At 41.2% G+C, this 17,405-nt stretch overlaps 1 protein-coding gene across 2 annotated transcripts in view; it reads left to right on the plus strand.

Annotated features, from left to right (window-relative positions):
• Window positions 1-11,585: 11,585 nt before the first annotated feature.
• The window catches only part of LOC101158122 (tankyrase-1), a 91,646-nt gene continuing 85,826 nt past the window's right edge, over window positions 11,586-17,405 (plus strand). For both annotated transcript variants that reach the window (XM_011481926.3, XM_011481927.3), the window contains exons 1-3: window positions 11,586-12,136; window positions 12,574-12,689; window positions 13,956-14,064. In XM_011481926.3, coding sequence (XP_011480228.1) covers window positions 11,623-12,136; window positions 12,574-12,689; window positions 13,956-14,064 — 739 coding nt within the window. In that variant the 5' untranslated portion in view covers window positions 11,586-11,622. The remainder of the gene's footprint in view (window positions 12,137-12,573; window positions 12,690-13,955; window positions 14,065-17,405) is intronic.

Here is a 17,405-nt window from a genome sequence, read left to right on the forward strand (position 1 = left end):
ATTATTTTTTTTTAATGAGATGAACACAATAAAAAAAATTCCATATATACAAAAGGCATGATGGCATGAAAATTGCACAGGAGTGTCTCAGGCTGGTCACAATAAAAAACACTTTACAAACATGCCGTTGTATCCCATAGATGGTACAAGACTACAATTAGACTGAAGGACTGTCAATTCAATTTTATTTATATAACCCAAATTCACAACAACAGTCGTCTCAGTGGTCTTCGTACCGGTAATTGTAAGGTAAACATACAATCAAAAAGGATCATAAATGCATAGAATTCAATAGGATAGTACTAAAAATTTAACTGAACAGACTAAACTAAACTGGCATCCCTGCCCTTAGACCCCCCTTCGCGGTAAGGAAAAACTCCTAAAAAAGCCGGAATCCAGAAAAAACGAAGAAACCTCAGGGGTGCCCACATGAAGGAGGGATCCTCCCCCAGGACCGACAGGCGATTTACCAGAACTCTTAGAGAGAATTAGCTTATCTAATTATACAACTACATGTTTAAGTAGTCCAGCAGATGATCTTCAACCAGATGAAGTTCGGGGATGGCTGGGGGCGTAAGACGAGCCGGAGACAAGATCCACAGCCAGGTGTAGAAGCAGTAGTAGAGGTAAGCCAGGAACGACGTACACGGTCAGATGAACGAACTGGAATCTGGAAGCACTCCCACTCAACCGGACGGGAGTGGGAAAGACGGAGAATACATGAATTGTACTGCACCAAACAGAGGCGTGGAGAGCTAAATGATGAATAATGATCAAGAATAGAGGAGAGAAGGAGGGTAGAAGTACAGTAGATGAGAAAAGAGGACAGAACCCCAGTGCACCATAGTTTCCCCAGCTTCAAACTTCTCGCAGCCTAGTGACAACTTTATTATTATTGTTAAGTTTAATTAAAAAAAATTAAAAGTAAGGTAAATATTTTCTGAACAATAGTTAGTCTGACAATAAGCCTGTCCAAACAGGAATGTTTTCAGTCTAACTTTGAATGTAGAAACTGAGTCGGCCTCTCTCAAATGAGCTGGGAGCTTATTCCACAAGACAGAGACTTGGTGGCTAAACGCTCTACCCCCAACTGTACTTTTAGAAATTCTAGGAACCACAAGCAGTCCTGCATTTTGTGAGCAAAGTGTTCTGTTTGGGTGGTAAGGGACTGTGAGGTCCTTAATATAGTAACGGGCCCAGTCCATGTAAGGCCTTATAGGTTAACAGGAGGATCTTGAACTTGATTCTGGAATCAACTGGGAGCCAGTGAAGTGAAGCTAACACAGGAGTGATGTGTTCTCTTCTGCTATTTTCTGCTAACAATCTAGCTGTGGCGTTCTGAACAAGCTGGAGACTTCTTAAGGAACTCTTAGGACACGCTGCTAAAAAGAGTTACAGTAATCCAGTCTAGACCTAACAAATGCATGGATGAGTTTTTCAGCATCACTTTTAGATAGTACATTTCTAATCTTAGCTATATTCCGCAGGTGAAAAAATGCAGTTTTGCACGCCTGAGATATGTAAGCCTTAAATGATAAGTCCTGGTCAAATAAAACCCCAAGGTTTCCAACTGTGGAATTTGAGGCTATACTTATACCATCCAGGGAGACTATCTGAGCAGACAGAACATCTCTGAGGTTTTTATGAGATGAGATGAGATATTCTTTATTGATCCCACATTGGGGAAATTCAATTGCTACAGCAGTTCAAAAAGCAGAGAGAAATGATAGCAATGTGCAAAAGAAAAAGAATGAGTGGTGTTCAAAATGTGCAAAAATACAAATACAAAATGTGCAAAAATAGGAAAAGTAAAAAAGTAAGTAATAACTTGTACACTGTTACGACATTACGTATGTTATGCGTAATAATAAAATTAAATAAATAAAGTAAAAACACAGAATATACAGATGGGCTATGGATGTGTGATAACCGGTTTGTACATGCATATTTAAACTGTGGCATTGTACAATCTCACCACTGTTGGGATGAATGACTTGCGGAACCGTTCCTTCCTGGATGGGGGGTGTAGAAGTCTGTCACTGAAGGAGCTGCTCAGCGCCTCCACTGTCTGATGTAGTGGGTGAGAGGTGTTGTCCATTTTAGGACCTAGTATAACGACTTCAGTTTTTCTGGGTTCAGGAGAAGGTAATTAATTGTCATCCAGGTCTTGATGTCTCTGATGCAGGCATTCGGTTTTTCTATATGGTCATTCTCCTCTCTTGATTTTAAACAACACGTCATGCAGCCGACTCACAACAGGGGGTACACTCTTGACCTCGTCATCAGTCATGGTTTACCTACCAGTGTGTCCGCTGTTGTGGATCTGGCTGTATCTGACCATTACTGTGTGCTTTTTAACATCACTGGTTTTAGAAAGCAGGAGACCTCTGTGAGAACGGTGAAGAAACGCTACTTGACTCCTGAGGTGGTCGAAAAGTTTATTACATCTGTTCGCTCCCACTCTCCACTTGTCTTGCCGGCCCCCTGTGATCTACTCGTTGAAAATTTTAACAGTAAATTAAAATCCAGTCTCGACTCAGTTGCTCCTCTAAAATCTAAAAAGATAAGAACCAAAGCCACACCCCCTTGGAGAACTGAGGAAATTAAACAATTGAAGAGACGTTGTAGATCTGCCGAAAGACTTTGGAGAAAACACAAACTTGAAACAAACTATCAATTATACCAAAACCAACTAAAACTATATAATCAAACCGTAAAACAGACCAGAAATTCATATTTTGCGAACATCATTTCTGTAAATAAAAATAATCCCAGAGTCCTCTTCACCACAGTTGAATCTTTAATCAACTCAAATGCGAACAAAAACACAATGCCAGCCTCCGCCTCATTGTGTGAGGACTTTGCAGACCACTTCAGGAGCAAGATCCATTCTGCCAGAGTGAACATCATAAAAGGACAGAAAAGCCTTTTTATTGGAAATGATGGCTTGATTTTACCTGAGGAAGCACTGGACAGTTTTGACCTGGTTGAAGCTGCAACACTTGGTCGAGTTTTCTCCCAAGTTAATCCAACAACTTGTTTTTTGGATCCCATCCCCACATCACTTTTTAAATCCATTTACGGGTCTTTTGAGAGTGAGATTTTAAATATCATGAACTCCTCTCTACAGACGGGTATTTTTCCTGCTGCCTTTAAAACGGCAGTGGTGAAACCGTTACTCAAAAAAACTAATTTAGACCCTTCAATTTTCAATAACTACAGACCTGTGTCCAACTTGCCATTTTTAAGTAAGGTTTTAGAAAAACTTGTTTTTATTCAGCTAAACGAGTTTCTCTTACAAAACAACATTTTTGAGATAAACCAGTCTGGCTTTAGGACGAACCACAGCACAGAGACAGCCTTGTTAAAAATCGTTAATGATGTTAGATGTGCCTTGGATTCAGGTCAGATCTCAGTACTAGTTCTGTTAGATCTAAGTGCAGCTTTTGATACTGTTGATCACCTGATCCTTGTAAACAGACTTAAAAGTCTTGGCCTTTCAGGGACTGTTCTCAAGTGGTTCGATTCTTATCTCATGGAGAGAAACTTTATGGTAAGCATGGACACACACTTTTCTAGGGTCCATGAAATTAATTGTGGTGTGCCTCAAGGTTCCATCCTTGGCCCCTTGCTTTTTAACATTTACATGCTTCCTCTGGGGAATGTCATCAGGAGCCACAACATCAGTTTTCATAGCTATGCTGATGATACCCAGCTGTACATAGCTGTGTCTCCTGATGACACAAGACCAATAGAAGCACTTTTTAACTGTATTTTAGATGTAAAATTATGGATGGCAAATAATTTTCTGCAGCTCAACCAGGAAAAAACTGAAATTTTAGTTATTGGTCCTGAAGCCAAGAGGGAGAAACAGTTTCTGAAGCTGCAGCAACTTTCATTAAGTCATTCAGAAACAGTCAGAAACCTGGGTGTTATTTTTGACTCTAAGCTGACTTTTATCCCCCATATAAAAGAGGTGGTTAAAACTGGTTTTTATCATCTTAGAAATCTGGCTAGAGTCCGCCCACTGCTCTCTCTTGCGAATATGGAGATGCTAATGCATGCTTTTATCATGAGTAAAGTTGATTATTGTAACGCCCTGCTTGCCGGTCTTCCAAAAACCAACATTAGGAACCTTCCGCTTCTTCAGAACTCGGCTGAACGAGTTCTTACAAAGACCAGGAGGCGAGCTCACATCACCCCAATTTTAAAATCCCTGCATTGGCTCCCCATATGCTTCAGGATTGATTTTAAGATACTTTTAACCGTTTTTAAATGTCTTAACGGTCTTGCGCCTTCTTATTTATCAGATCTTTTAGTAAGATATGAACCCTCGCGGAGCCTGAGATCCTCTGGCAATGGTCTGTTAACCATTCCAACTGCAAAAACTAAAACCTATGGAGAGGCTGCATTTCAGCACTATGGTCCCCGTTTATGGAACAGTCTGCCAGAGGGCCTGAGAGCCGCAGAAAGCATTGATACTTTTAAGAAAAGGCTCAAGACCCATCTTTTTAACCTGGCTTTAGCTAATTTTTTACTACTTTTATTTATTTATTCAGTTATTTATTTATATGTACTTTTTATTTTTATTTTATTTATTTATCTATCCATTTTATCTTGTTTTATGAACTTGAACCTGATTTTTAACGCATTATTTTAATTAACTTTATTTTAATGTTTTATTGTTTTTATCAATATGTTTACTTGTTTATTCTCATTTTTATTCAATTTTATTTCCGGTGCTTCCTCAGCTGGATCCTCTCCCTCTGGGTCGGCTACTGTTCAGGCACTGCAGCTCTGGATGGGGACCTGCATCACCGCTTAGCTGTGGTGGAGCGGTCCCCGCCTGTGATGCTGCATTTGGCTGTCTAGGCGGCTGTTCACGGAGGGGGAGGTTCCAATTATTAGCGTTTCCAGCATCCTGTTTTTGTGCTCAGCCTATTTCTCATTGTCCTTGCCATCACTTAAGGGGTGGGAGGTGTGAAAGGAGTGGGGGGCTAGGTACGGGGAGGGGGACCCTATTTATTTATTTATTAATTTTTATTTTATTTTTAATTCGTCAATACTTGTTTTTATATTTTGTTGTGTTTTAATGTAAAGCCCTTTGTGTTATATTTTTATATGAAAAGTGCTTTATAAATAAAGTTTGATTGATTGATTGATTGATTCTGGTTAGGTTTAATAGATAAATACAACTGCGCATCATCTGCATTTCAGTGAAAATTAATGCTGTGTTCCCTGATTATGTTTCCTAGGGGTAGCATATAAAGCATAAACAGGATGGGTCCTAAAACTGAGCCCTGTGGGACTCCGTAGCTAACTCGAGTGCAATGAGAGGAATGTCCATTTACATAAAAAAAACTGGTAACTATTGGATAAATATGATTTAAATCGCTGGAGCGCGGATCCTCTGATTATCCGTATGTCATGCTGTAATCTTCGGAGTAAAATACTGTGGTCGATAGAGTCAAAGGCTGCAATGAGGTCTAACAGGACCAGAATAGAAAGTAGTCCCTTTTCTGAGGCCAGTAATAAGTCAGTAGAGACTCTAACTAGTGCAGTTTCAGTGCTGTGGTGAGGTCTAAACCCCGACTGAAAGTCTTCAAAGTGGCTGTTATCCTGCTTAACTACAACTCTTTCTAGGATTTTTGAAACAAAGGGGAGGTTTGATGTCCACCAGAGATGTTGACCATGAATTGTTTGTTTATTTCCTTAACACAAACAGCACTCAAAACAGTCTCAGCATCTTCGTGTTGTAGATTCTCTGAGATGCAGTCATCTCGCCATGACTTTATGTGTCTAGCTTGTCATCCTCATTGGGAACTTGATCTGACAACAGCTCTTCAAGGTAACTGACTAGAGTAGGCAGATGCCCACATTCGGTGTTTTACTTCTCTTTGTGAATCTATCCAGGTTCTCACCGTTCAATTCAATTTTATTTTATCCAATTTTATCCAACTGGAATCTGGAAGCACTCCCACTCCCCCTGAGGTAGAGGTAAGATCGGGCCTAAAAAATCCAGCGCGACCCGACACAGGCCCGCCGGCATTAAAGCCGAACCCGTCCAGAACCCGACCAATAGGCTCCGTGCACATAACTAAGGAGTTCTACTTCCGCCGCCTTGAGTGTGAGGCCGACCATTTCCGGTTTGCGACTTCTGTAGCAGCGACACGGCAGATTTTGATTGCGAAAGATGGCATATATCACCCGTTGTCTACAAGGTCTCCCGAAAATCGACGTGAACGACATATACAGGATTGTCGACCAGTGCGTGGTTACATGGGCAAAATATCGTGTCGAAAAAATATAGTGTCGAAAATACCGGAAGGGAAATGTGTCCTGTTGTAAACAAACCTTTGCTTTCAGCGTGTCACATATATTCATGCAGCAGCTCGGTAATATACGAGGCGATCTTCCAAACGTGCTTTTATTAATGTTATGAATATTATGTAGTGCCGGTCCGCTCATCATTTTATTTTTAATCCGTGTGGTCAGTGCTTTTTTTGTGGAAGAAGTACGGAGCTGGAAGAAGAACCCAGTGTTAGGAGAGGCTAACAAAACGGGCTAACAACATTAGCCTTTTGATGGACACAAAATCCAGGACCATGCGGGAAACGCTGCAATCTGCATCCTGGCTGCACGTAAATGTCTGGGAATAACATCAGCCTTTATTTTGTCGGGGCACAACTAGAAACACAAATCCATGTGATTTTTTTGAACAGTTTCTAAGGACTGAGCGGCATTTCTGCTCTAAGCTCACACACACTGTGTGCTCTGCTCTGCCCTCGCGAGTCCGGCCGCCGCTAACCCAGAGCGGCGGTTCGGCTCGCAGTCCGAATTCTCACACATAACAAAACAACAAAACGCACACGTAGCAAAGCACCTTCCCCTCAAACACATTAATAAATCCGGCTGCTGTGCTCAGAGAAGTTCACTCGGTCCACTGGCACCGGAGCCCGAACGCAGAGCTCGGTTGATGCAGGGTCCAGACGCAGTGGACACGCATCCCTCTGCATCTCCCTCATAAGGGGTGAAAGAGAGGGGGGAGCCAGCGGGGCGAGAGCGGAGCGGCGCTTTAAGGCCTGTTCACACCGGGACGAATTTCGCCGGCGATTTTCGCCGACGTTTAACGCCTCGTGACTAAACAAAGGGCACCAACGAGAGTGTGCACACCGACGCGAAAAAACACCACGCGTTAAAGCGTCAAAAAAAAAAAACGCCTCGGGTTCGTTTTTTTTTTTCGACGCGTCGCGTCGAAATCTACTCGACCAATGAGAACGGCGCTTTTGCTCACGTGTCTGGAGCTTCTGAAGTTACAGTAAAACACAACTTGGGGGCGCTCAAACACAAAACTGCCTTGCTGAGCACACATACCAGCGAAGAAGATAGACGCCAAGTAGCGTCTACACTGCCGCGAAGCAATAATGACGGACATTCTAAAACATCCCCGAACCAAGCACCAGTTGGAGCTACTGGTGCTTGAAATATTCATGTTTTCTTTGTTTGATTCTGACAAGCACGTAAATACTTGCTCTCTTCTTCTGAGTGAAAAGCGACTTTAAGAAGCGTAAAGTTGCGCAGCGCCACCTTGTGTACAGGAGTATTTCTGTTTTACATTAAGCGCCATCTAATGTCAGGGAATGAAATTGCATGTTCACTCCACTCATCGTCAGCGAAAATCGCCTGGGTGTGAACACAAAAAACGTGGCGAAAAACGCTGGCGAATATTCGTCCCGGTGTGTACGGGCCTTTACGCGGGGCGTCCGCAGAGCAGCTGATCGGTCCCGCAGGGCTCCAGACTGCGACCAATTGCTCGCATTTTGCGACCAAAATTTGAGAGTGTGCGACTGAATTTTACATCCAGTCGCACATGTGCGACCAGTAAATTTGCCTCCCCCACCCTCCGTATTTTTTATACATTAAACGTGGAAGGGGCACGATCAATGAAATAATCTGAGACGCGAGCGCACACACACGCAGGCAGACACACACTCGCGCACATACTCATGAAACGCGGGCACACACTCTCGCGTGATACCTGTCTGTGAGCCGGCCACTGCGTGTTAGAAGAGTAAGTCACTGTAAGTGGCTAAAATATGTGGAGGGGCGGGGCCTAGAGATATTCGCGCGCGCGTAAACATCTGTGGGAAGGAAACGGAGACAAATATAGTCACAACCTGATATGTGCGTCTGAGCTATGAGCAAGCGAACCATTGATTCATTCTTCCGACCTGCGGCTAATGTACAGCAGGGGTCTCAAATTCGTGGCCCGCGGGCTATTTGCGGCCCCCAAGATGATATTTTGCGGCCCCCGACTTAATATGAAAATTTAATGTAACTGCAGCCCGCCAGTTTTAATGAATGACACTTTTTCATTGTCGTGCACAGAGATGACCAACCAATCACAGTGGTGTAAATTACTCTTGGGGGCGGGACAATGACAGGGCTTGAAAGCAGGACACCTGACAGCCCCCTCCATCCCCAGACCACACTAAGGAGTTCCTTACTTTCCTTTGTAGAACGTATCTATTCGCTCGTAATTTTCTGAATACATGCAGTTCGTGCTGAACTTTTCTCTGGGTCTCACAGACCCGGAGGAAGGTTTAGTGTTTTGGTTACGGTTACGGCGGCGCATCAAACAGTTATGCACGGCCGTTACGGCAGCACACCGCTCCCGCGGGAGTCGGGTCAGCTGAGGAGAATAAATGTCCCACACCTACATGCGTGACAGCTAACGGGGATTGAACTTTAAACACGTGCGAGCAAAAACAACATTAGTTTTAGACACACTGAAAATACGTGGGGAAAATGCAACGATAGACGTGTTTGAGATGAACCGGCACCTCGCCTGGATCGTTGGGGAGACCAACGATGATTGACAGTTGATGTTGGAGCAAAAACAAAAATATATGTCTCACACCAGGTGATCTGCGCAGCGTTGAGTTCACCTGGGTGATCTCAAACACGCTTATTGTGCATCTTGGCTACACCTATTTGGTGTCACCAAGATAAATTTCCATCCGTTTTCTTTACTCATTTGTACTGTCATGACAGCGATATTGCTGTCAGTTTACCTGTTGTTGCATTTTCAAAAGTGGAGATTAAAATGTGACACTGAATTAGAAACAGCGCATTGTAATTTCTGCATCTATTATTAAAGTATTTATTAGTAATACAGTGGAAATTAGTAGATTTGGTTAGCATGTTGATTTACGGTATGCGCCCCTAAATCTTCTGGTTGTGCCCCTAAAATTTTCAGTTAGGGGCCACTGTGCTCCTAGTGAAAAAAGTTAGTCTGGAGCCCTGTCCCGTATGAGCTCCAATGCTTTCTCTCAGCGAAACACCGTCTATGCATGACGTAACCCAGAGCAGTAGTGACACACGATCGGAATGAACCGTTTACATGCTCCACGATTGGATAAACGATCGGTATAACCCACCTATCTCGATCGGAAAGAAATTTTGATCCGAACGACTCGAGTCTGACCGGGGCAAAGTATTCCGAACGGCGTGTTTATGACGCATTTTCTTTCCGATTGCTGCAAATACGAAACACGACTCGTCTTGCTTGGGGTGAAGTCCTCCCGCCGTGTTCACCATCCATTCGGCTCTCGCCGACACATCTACTGGAAAGCTATGAAAGCTTTTAGTACTGTTGTCTTCTTTCTCTTTCGGCTTTTCCCATCAGGGGTCGCCACAGCGAATCATCCTTTTCCACCTCACTCTATCATGGACATCTTCTACCCTAACATTAGCCAACTTCATGTCCTCTGTTAAGACATCCATGTATCTCCTCTTTGGCCGTCCTCTTGCCCTCCTGCCAGGCAGCTCCATCTCCAACATCCTTCTACCAATATATCCACTATCCCTCCTCTGAACATGTCCAAACCATCTCAGTCTGGCTTCTCTGACTTTGTCGCTGACACAGGCAACATGAGCCGTCCCTCTGATGTACTCGTTCCTTATCCTGTCTAACCTGGTCACTCCTAAGGAGAACCTCAACATCTTCATCTCCGCTACCTCCATCTCAGCCTCTTGTCTCTGTCTCACTGCTACCGTCTCTAACCCATAGAGCAGAGCTGGTCTCACTGTTGTACTTTGACAAATTCGCACACTGGTACACAACAATGTTGTGATGTCTTTGTCACGCGTTGAAACACCAAACGCCTCTCTTTTACCCGAAATCCGCTCCTATTTACTCAAAACTAGCAACTCAACAAAACTCCACACAACAATAACACGACCAACAGAAAGTTGTCGGCTTTACACTCGAAACACGGAAGTTAACCGGAAGTTCTATCGTGCACGTAGGCTATTAACTTGATTTGCAGGCCCGAGCCCGAAGCAAACCCGAAATTTCGATTTATCCCATAGTATTTTTATAGAATAGAAAAATGTATGTAATATTTGTGGCATACGGCCTAAGGGTTATTTTATTTCAAAAAGAGAATAAATACATTTTTTAATCTGACATTATTATACAGAAAATTGTGAGTATTTAGTTAACAGTCAGTGGAAACGGGGGCTGCGTGTTGGTTTGTGGTCAGTACTACTGCCTCTCAACAAGAAGACCCATGACCTTTGATTGTCTCGGGTTTACCCCACCCTAACCCCTCGGGATAGGCTCTACCCCCTCCAAACGGGAATAAACCAGGTTCAGAAAATGGATTATTTGTTCTGCAAAACCTTTTTGATAATATTTACGAACCATTTCATTGTTTGAGATTTTACTACTTCACAATTTTTTGGTTTGAACTACAACTAATTTATTTCCTGCCGATGGACATTTGTACATATTTTCTGCAGTGCAAAAACATAAATACATTTCACAAGTTCATTTCTCTTTATCTATGAGTAAAGTTTTAATTTAAATTTAACAGTGAAAATGAAGGCTAAAATGAATGTGTGATGTTATGATACATTGTCATTAACACGACAGACAATACTTAACGGTCTGATTGATTCAAGTGAGGAGCGCTGTTAATTTTGGTTACTAAATGTTACTGATTCAATGGTTTTGCAATACTCACATTGTCCACTAGATGTCAATGTTCTTCAAGCCAACACTGTTTCACTGGCCAACACAAACCTCACACAATTTCGTATATATTGCAAAAGAAGAAAAGAGACGTTGATTGAAGTTAATGTTTGACAACCATAAAACGAAAATATCTAACAACTGAAATTATTTTTCATCCCATGTGGAATTATTATTGAACTGCCTGGTTAAATATTCAAAGAAAACTGTGCATCCTTATCTGGCCTGCATTTCTATATAAATATATGTTTTAAACACGAAAAAAAGAAATAAAAAATACTAATGCGCAGAACTGGCAACAGTTATGAAATTTAGTTTCTTTTTTTAATTAAGGTGTTTTTTCTGTCATATGTTTTATTTGGCTTGATAAACATACTGGTGCTTATTTATTTATTTATTTATTTATTTATTCATTTATTTATTTATTTATACAAATTCAAAAACTTTTCATAAAAGATTTGCAGAGTTTTAGGTGAATAACTATTATAATATTTTTCCAAAACACAGGAGCGGAAGTTCGGGTCTCCTAACAGGAAGTCGTCAGCACTGTTTTTGTTGCTAGTGGGGACTGTTGTGATGTGAAAATGGCGACGCCTCGTCGCTCCTCTCAGCAGCAGTCAAATTCCCTGCTTTCCTCCCCGCCCCGCAGCTCCTCTCTCCCCGTCACATTGCCCGGCTCTCCTCCAGCACCTACCGAAGATGCCGCTTTGCTTCCCCGCGGTGCATCGGCGACGGAGAGCGTGGCTGACGGTGAGGTAACGCCGGCCTCTCCCAGCAGCACCTCCCCATCTCCGGCCCTCACAGCCAGCAGCTCCAGCAGCAGCAGCAGCAGCAGCAGGGTTAGCAGCAGCGCTAGCTCCCCGACCGCTACCACCACCGAAGGAAGCGACACCAGCCCAGGCTCCCCGCCCAGCTCTGGTAGCGGTAACACCGGGAGCAGCAGCAGCGGGGACGGCAGCGCTTACGGGGCCTTCAGGGAGCTGTTTGAAGCCTGTCGAAACGGGGATGTTTCCAGAGTCAAGAAACTTGTGGATGCGATGAATGTGAACGCCAAAGACATGGCTGGACGAAAATCCACGCCCCTGCATTTCGCTGCAGGTAAACAGAAGCTTTAGTAACATATTGGTTGATTTTGCAAACAAATAGCACACTAGTCAGCAGGTATCTATCAGAATATTATTTAACGTCCTCTTACAAAAGGTGTATCGTCAAGTTAACTTTTCTTTTCAAAAACAAGTTTCTCCTCCTTTTAAAAAGCAACTGTTTCTGCACAATAAAGATTCAGATCAACACAATTACCATAAGGGCATGGAGTTGAGTTCATGTGCAGCAGGAGGGGGGCTTAAATCAGATTGATTTGTCCAGTTTCTTTCTGAAAAAGTTGGCATGATTACCTATTAAAGAACGTGTTTCCCACAAAAGAAATCATACTTGAGAAGAATCTTTTTAAAGCAACTTATCTTGTGTGTAAAACAATTTGTGGAAATCCCAGAACTTTTGTGAGTTTGAAGCGTTCTCTCCCTGCTTTGTTTCAGGTTTTGGGCGGAAAGATGTGGTGGACCACCTGCTTCAGATGGGTGCTAATGTGCACGCTCGAGACGATGGCGGTCTGATCCCGCTTCACAACGCGTGCTCCTTCGGCCATTCTGAGGTGAGATCAAAGCAGAAATGTCCAACTTTTAGTTGTTTATCCATCCGAAAACCCCCTTTCACACCCTAACATCTTTTTTTGTGCTTGTTGACATTTGAAAAAGTTGATTAAAATGCCTAACTAGCAATGTTCAAGTGCAAAACACAAGGTGAGCAAAGAAATGTAAAAATAACACTTAAATTGGTACTTTTGATATTTTAATCATGAAAATTAGTGTCTATTATGTGATTGTTGACATTTAAAATGATTATTCACTTTTTTAATTAAAATGTCTAACCGTTAAGATGTTTTAGACAATGGAAAACATTATTTTGCACAGTTTAAGTGCAAAAAACAAGGGAGCAGAAAGCCTTAAAAACCACACTTGGACAGATATTTTTATCATGCAGATGATTGTCTGTTTTCATCATTGAGGCAACATCTGTTCTAAGAAGTGATGTCTCAGTTCATGGATATGATTAGCCTACTGCTTAAATGGTCAATATTGTTTTACTAAACTAATTTGTAAAATGCTCCACATTTAATGTGAAAATAATCAATTTAGTGCAGTTTGATGTTTTGAGGGATACAAAATATTAAATATTTTGCTAAATATTTTTTCCAGAAAAAAAGTTCTAATAAAACACAAAAATAGCTAATAGATGCTAATTTTGAATAACTATAAAAACATTTTATTAAAGACCCAGTCTGACAAAAAATGGAAAAATGCCACAATGTTCTTGTGGCAGTTTTCAGATGTTAGAGGACTTGTATAAAGAAAAATATTCTTAAAACTGCGTTTTGAGTATCTCTTTATTGAAATTGTTGTGAATCGGGAGCAGAAGAAAAAATGCAGATGAAGAAAACTTGAAGGCGTTCCGATTGCATCCACTTGCAGACAAATAGAGTCGTGTATTTTCTCGTTTCCTCGTCTGAGGTGGTATCTGGTTCAAAACGGTACGGCTAGGTAGCTCCGGGGGAATGGGAAGGGATGGTTTACTCTGTACCCAAAAGTCCCGTCCACAACTCAGAGGTGAATTTCTGCCGCTCTACAGAAACTATGTCCTGGAAAAGGACACAGGTTTTTGATTTTGGCTAAAAGTTGCTTAAAACGCTTATAAAATAGATCAAAAGATAATTGGAGTGGGACTTAGAGGCAAATCGGTACTCATTCCGTCTTAAAACATAACAACAAATAACTTGGATAGAAATGAACCTCTGATGTATCATTTTTCTTTCGTTGAGTGAATAAAAGTCCTCATGCTAGGTGTTAAAATTTGCTTTCAGGTTGTGTCTCTGCTGCTGTGTCAAGGGGCGGAGCCGAATGCTCGAGACAACTGGAACTACACACCGCTGCATGAAGCTGCCATCAAGGGCAAGATAGACGTGTGTATAGGTGAGCGAATTAAACCCCACAGCTGCAAATGCACATTTTCTTTTTTGTGGTCATTTTCCTCACTCAGTCTGAATCTGTCAATCATGCGCAGAAAGCACAGACAGAAGCAGTTGAGGATTGGTTGCCACGGTGTTGCTGTGTTATTGCGTCGCTCCCTCTGGGAACCATACAAGCCGGCGGTTTCCTCCATGATTTCCATTCTTTCTCTCTCCTATTGTTGCACTGTGGCTTATTTTTTTATTTTATTTTTACATGAAAGGACTTTCAGTGGGTTTAAATTAATATGTGTGGCCAGACACACCCTTGAGTTTCATGTAATTCTTAATTTAATTTCATCCACCCACCAGATGGATGCTGTTATTTCCCATTATGAGTAATGCAGCCAATGTCCTGTAAAGTGCAGTCACAGAGCCGGCGCCTATTCTTAGTCGCCCCTCACAGGGGATGCGGGAGCTTTGACGCGTGTCTCGCTGGGAATTCACACTACATCTGAGGAGAGATGTTGGAAAACCTCAGGGAAGTGGCGCTGCTTTGAGAGCCCAGCTGCTCCAGCCTCTGTCTCCACGTCGCTTTTGTCACGCCAGCCAGCCTGTCAGTCGAAGAAGTGGCTGTTTCGATCAGTCTGATTGATATCCCAACATCTGAACAGAAGTATTGACTCACAAAGTGACAGTTATTCATAAAGTTTTATTTCCTTCGCACGATTTTGTGTAAGTAGTGTCTGTCATAAATAAAACCAACAGGCTGTTGGAAGATTTCACTAAAAAGACTGTGTGTAAAACACTACAAAAATGTAATCAATAGAAGAAGGTGCTTCATATTCTGCCTCTAAAAGTCAGTAAATGCATCTATTTCATATTGCTTTCATAACAAAGAGGAGAATTTAACTATTTTTATTCTACAATTCTGCAAATTTTCACTTATTCTCTTGTTTATTTATTGATCCATTCATGAGGCTAAAGACGAGGTCTCTCCTTTTTTAATTGAAAATGTTTAGAAGAAGAAATTCCAGCTAAAATAATCATTAAAGCATGAATAACATGATTTACACTCTGGTTTCACACAGTGTAAATCTAAATTCACATTTTATTAAAGTTTCCTTTTTATTGATTGTTGTTTGTATTATTATATGTTTTAATCAGGACGTCATGCAGTCATAATGGCAGTGAGAGGATACAGTTTAATTCCAGTTGATTTTACTTGGACTTTTGTTTGTCACTCCTGATTGTTAATTCAAACCCAAATTCCACAGCCCAGTTGTGGTATAACTTCATTTACAATTAAGTTTTTACTGGCATAAATGACTATATTTTCCTTACGCAACTGTTTTTTTTCTGCAATTTTTTTCTACTTTAAACTTTCTGTTTTCATCCTTATAATATGCTTTTTCTGCTGGTTCAGCGTTAACCTAACGTTGCTGTACCTGCTTGTTAAACTGTTGAAATCAAAATCAAGAATAAACACTACAGTTCCCAACAATTCCTCCTCAAAAAAACTAGTTAACATCTTTGCTATGAGCAGCAAACAAACAAACAAACAAACAAAAACAAAACAAAGCTCTGTGAACATGAGTTCTTTCTACGTTGGTCTGCTGCTCAGAGTATTGAAGGAGTCGGCGCATTTTAAAATGCCTGGAATATTCACCATTTGACCTTCCCCAACCTCTACTGCTGATGACGATCTCACAGCTGTCTAAGGTCTTAAACCAGTGAATAACAACATTTATGCTTCTTATTTTCTGTCAGTTTTTTAAAATTTCCATTGTTTAAAGAATAAATAAAAGTAGAACGTTTCTTTTCTGGGAAAGAATTGTCCTTATAGGTTGTGTTTTGGCCTCTTCAAGTGAACTTTGAGAAGATACAGCCCTTAAATCTACAGCGTAACAGATGGTCCTGTGGAGGATCTGGGCTTACTGTCAAGAAATCTCTCCAAGCAAGCTGCTGTACACATCTCTGCATGCACCATAGGTGTGTGAGTGCCTCCACTCTTCCAAAGTCCCGTCTGATAATTGGTTAAAACAAGAGAGAGACTTTTCTATGTTTCTATAAAAATGACAAAAACAAGAGAACGTGAGAAAACTCTCAAAATCTGGTGCCTTCGAGGCTCATGGCTTCAATTGTAATTCTCACTCTTCGGGTACAATTGAAGAAAGGAAAGAGAAAATCATCTCTATCATCTTAATCGTCTCTATCTCGGATGTGAACGTCCTTGAGTGCAGTAATGGATTGCCCTTTTCAGTTTCACCATTCACAAGCATAAGGAAGATTTTTTTTTTTAAAGAAAGTGAAATTAGTTTTTATATCTCATAAAGTAGCCTTAGTAATTCAACTTAATTGTCTTTCCATTTAGTCAAAGCACAAAATCAGTATAATTCCAATTCATTACACTATAATAAAAATGACAAAACTGAATAAAAGTCTGTCTTTTATATTTTTCACACATCAAGAAGAGTCTTGACATGAAGTATTTTGTCTACCATCAGTACCGGTAGTTTTTAGCAGGTTGTTAACACGCTCTGTTAAAACAATTGAGCCAGTCTTGATACAAAAATGTAATCAAGGTATCCAGCAATCAGTTCCAGAAATCATTAATTGTAGTTGGATTTAAAGATATTCTAAAATGCAACATCAAAATATCTTTTTTGGATTGCAAGTTTGGAGACGTGTCTTTGCTACTAGATGATCTCAAATGAGTGACCCCTCAGCCTATTTATTCTCGCAAACGTTCTCTGTCCTCTGATCTTGTTGAAACTTTCTGCCTTCAAAAATTTGGTTGACTTCAGTTCAGTGCATTTTAAAACATCTGTATGCCTGTCTGCCTGAGGTTGGTTTGTAGATAGTGGCAGCGAAATCATCACAGAGTTGTTTCATAATCATTTGGTGATTATAAACCAGGATAAACATTTAGCGGCACCAAAAAGAAAAAACAGTCTGACATCTCCATGTTTGCTACCAATTTGCCCTTTGTCTTTGGTCTAATGTCTCCTTCACACTGTTGTGAACCGCACCAGGATTTACTTGCAAGTTCAACACGCTTAAAGTGGACCGGGGCTTGATGTTTTACTTTGTGCCAGATGTGTGGTCCTTGCTGCAAACCATACAGGTTCATTTGAAAGTGATGTAAAGTGAGGTCGTATTGAAATATCATAGGGAATTTGATAGCAGCAACGCATGCAAATCATTTACTTTTCAAAAATACATTCCAAGTAAACTCAATACATGGTTATTCAATTAGTCTGCAGTTTTGGGGCTACCTGTTTTTTTGTTTGCAGGCAAAATTAGCTTCTCGTTGCATTTTTTTGGAATTCAGTTATTAAGCTGCTTTGAACCTGGTGGATCTTC

This window comes from Oryzias latipes, chromosome 12 (assembly GCF_002234675.1).
Source record: "Oryzias latipes chromosome 12, ASM223467v1".
In the NCBI taxonomy this organism is placed as follows: Eukaryota; Metazoa; Chordata; class Actinopteri; order Beloniformes; family Adrianichthyidae; genus Oryzias; species Oryzias latipes.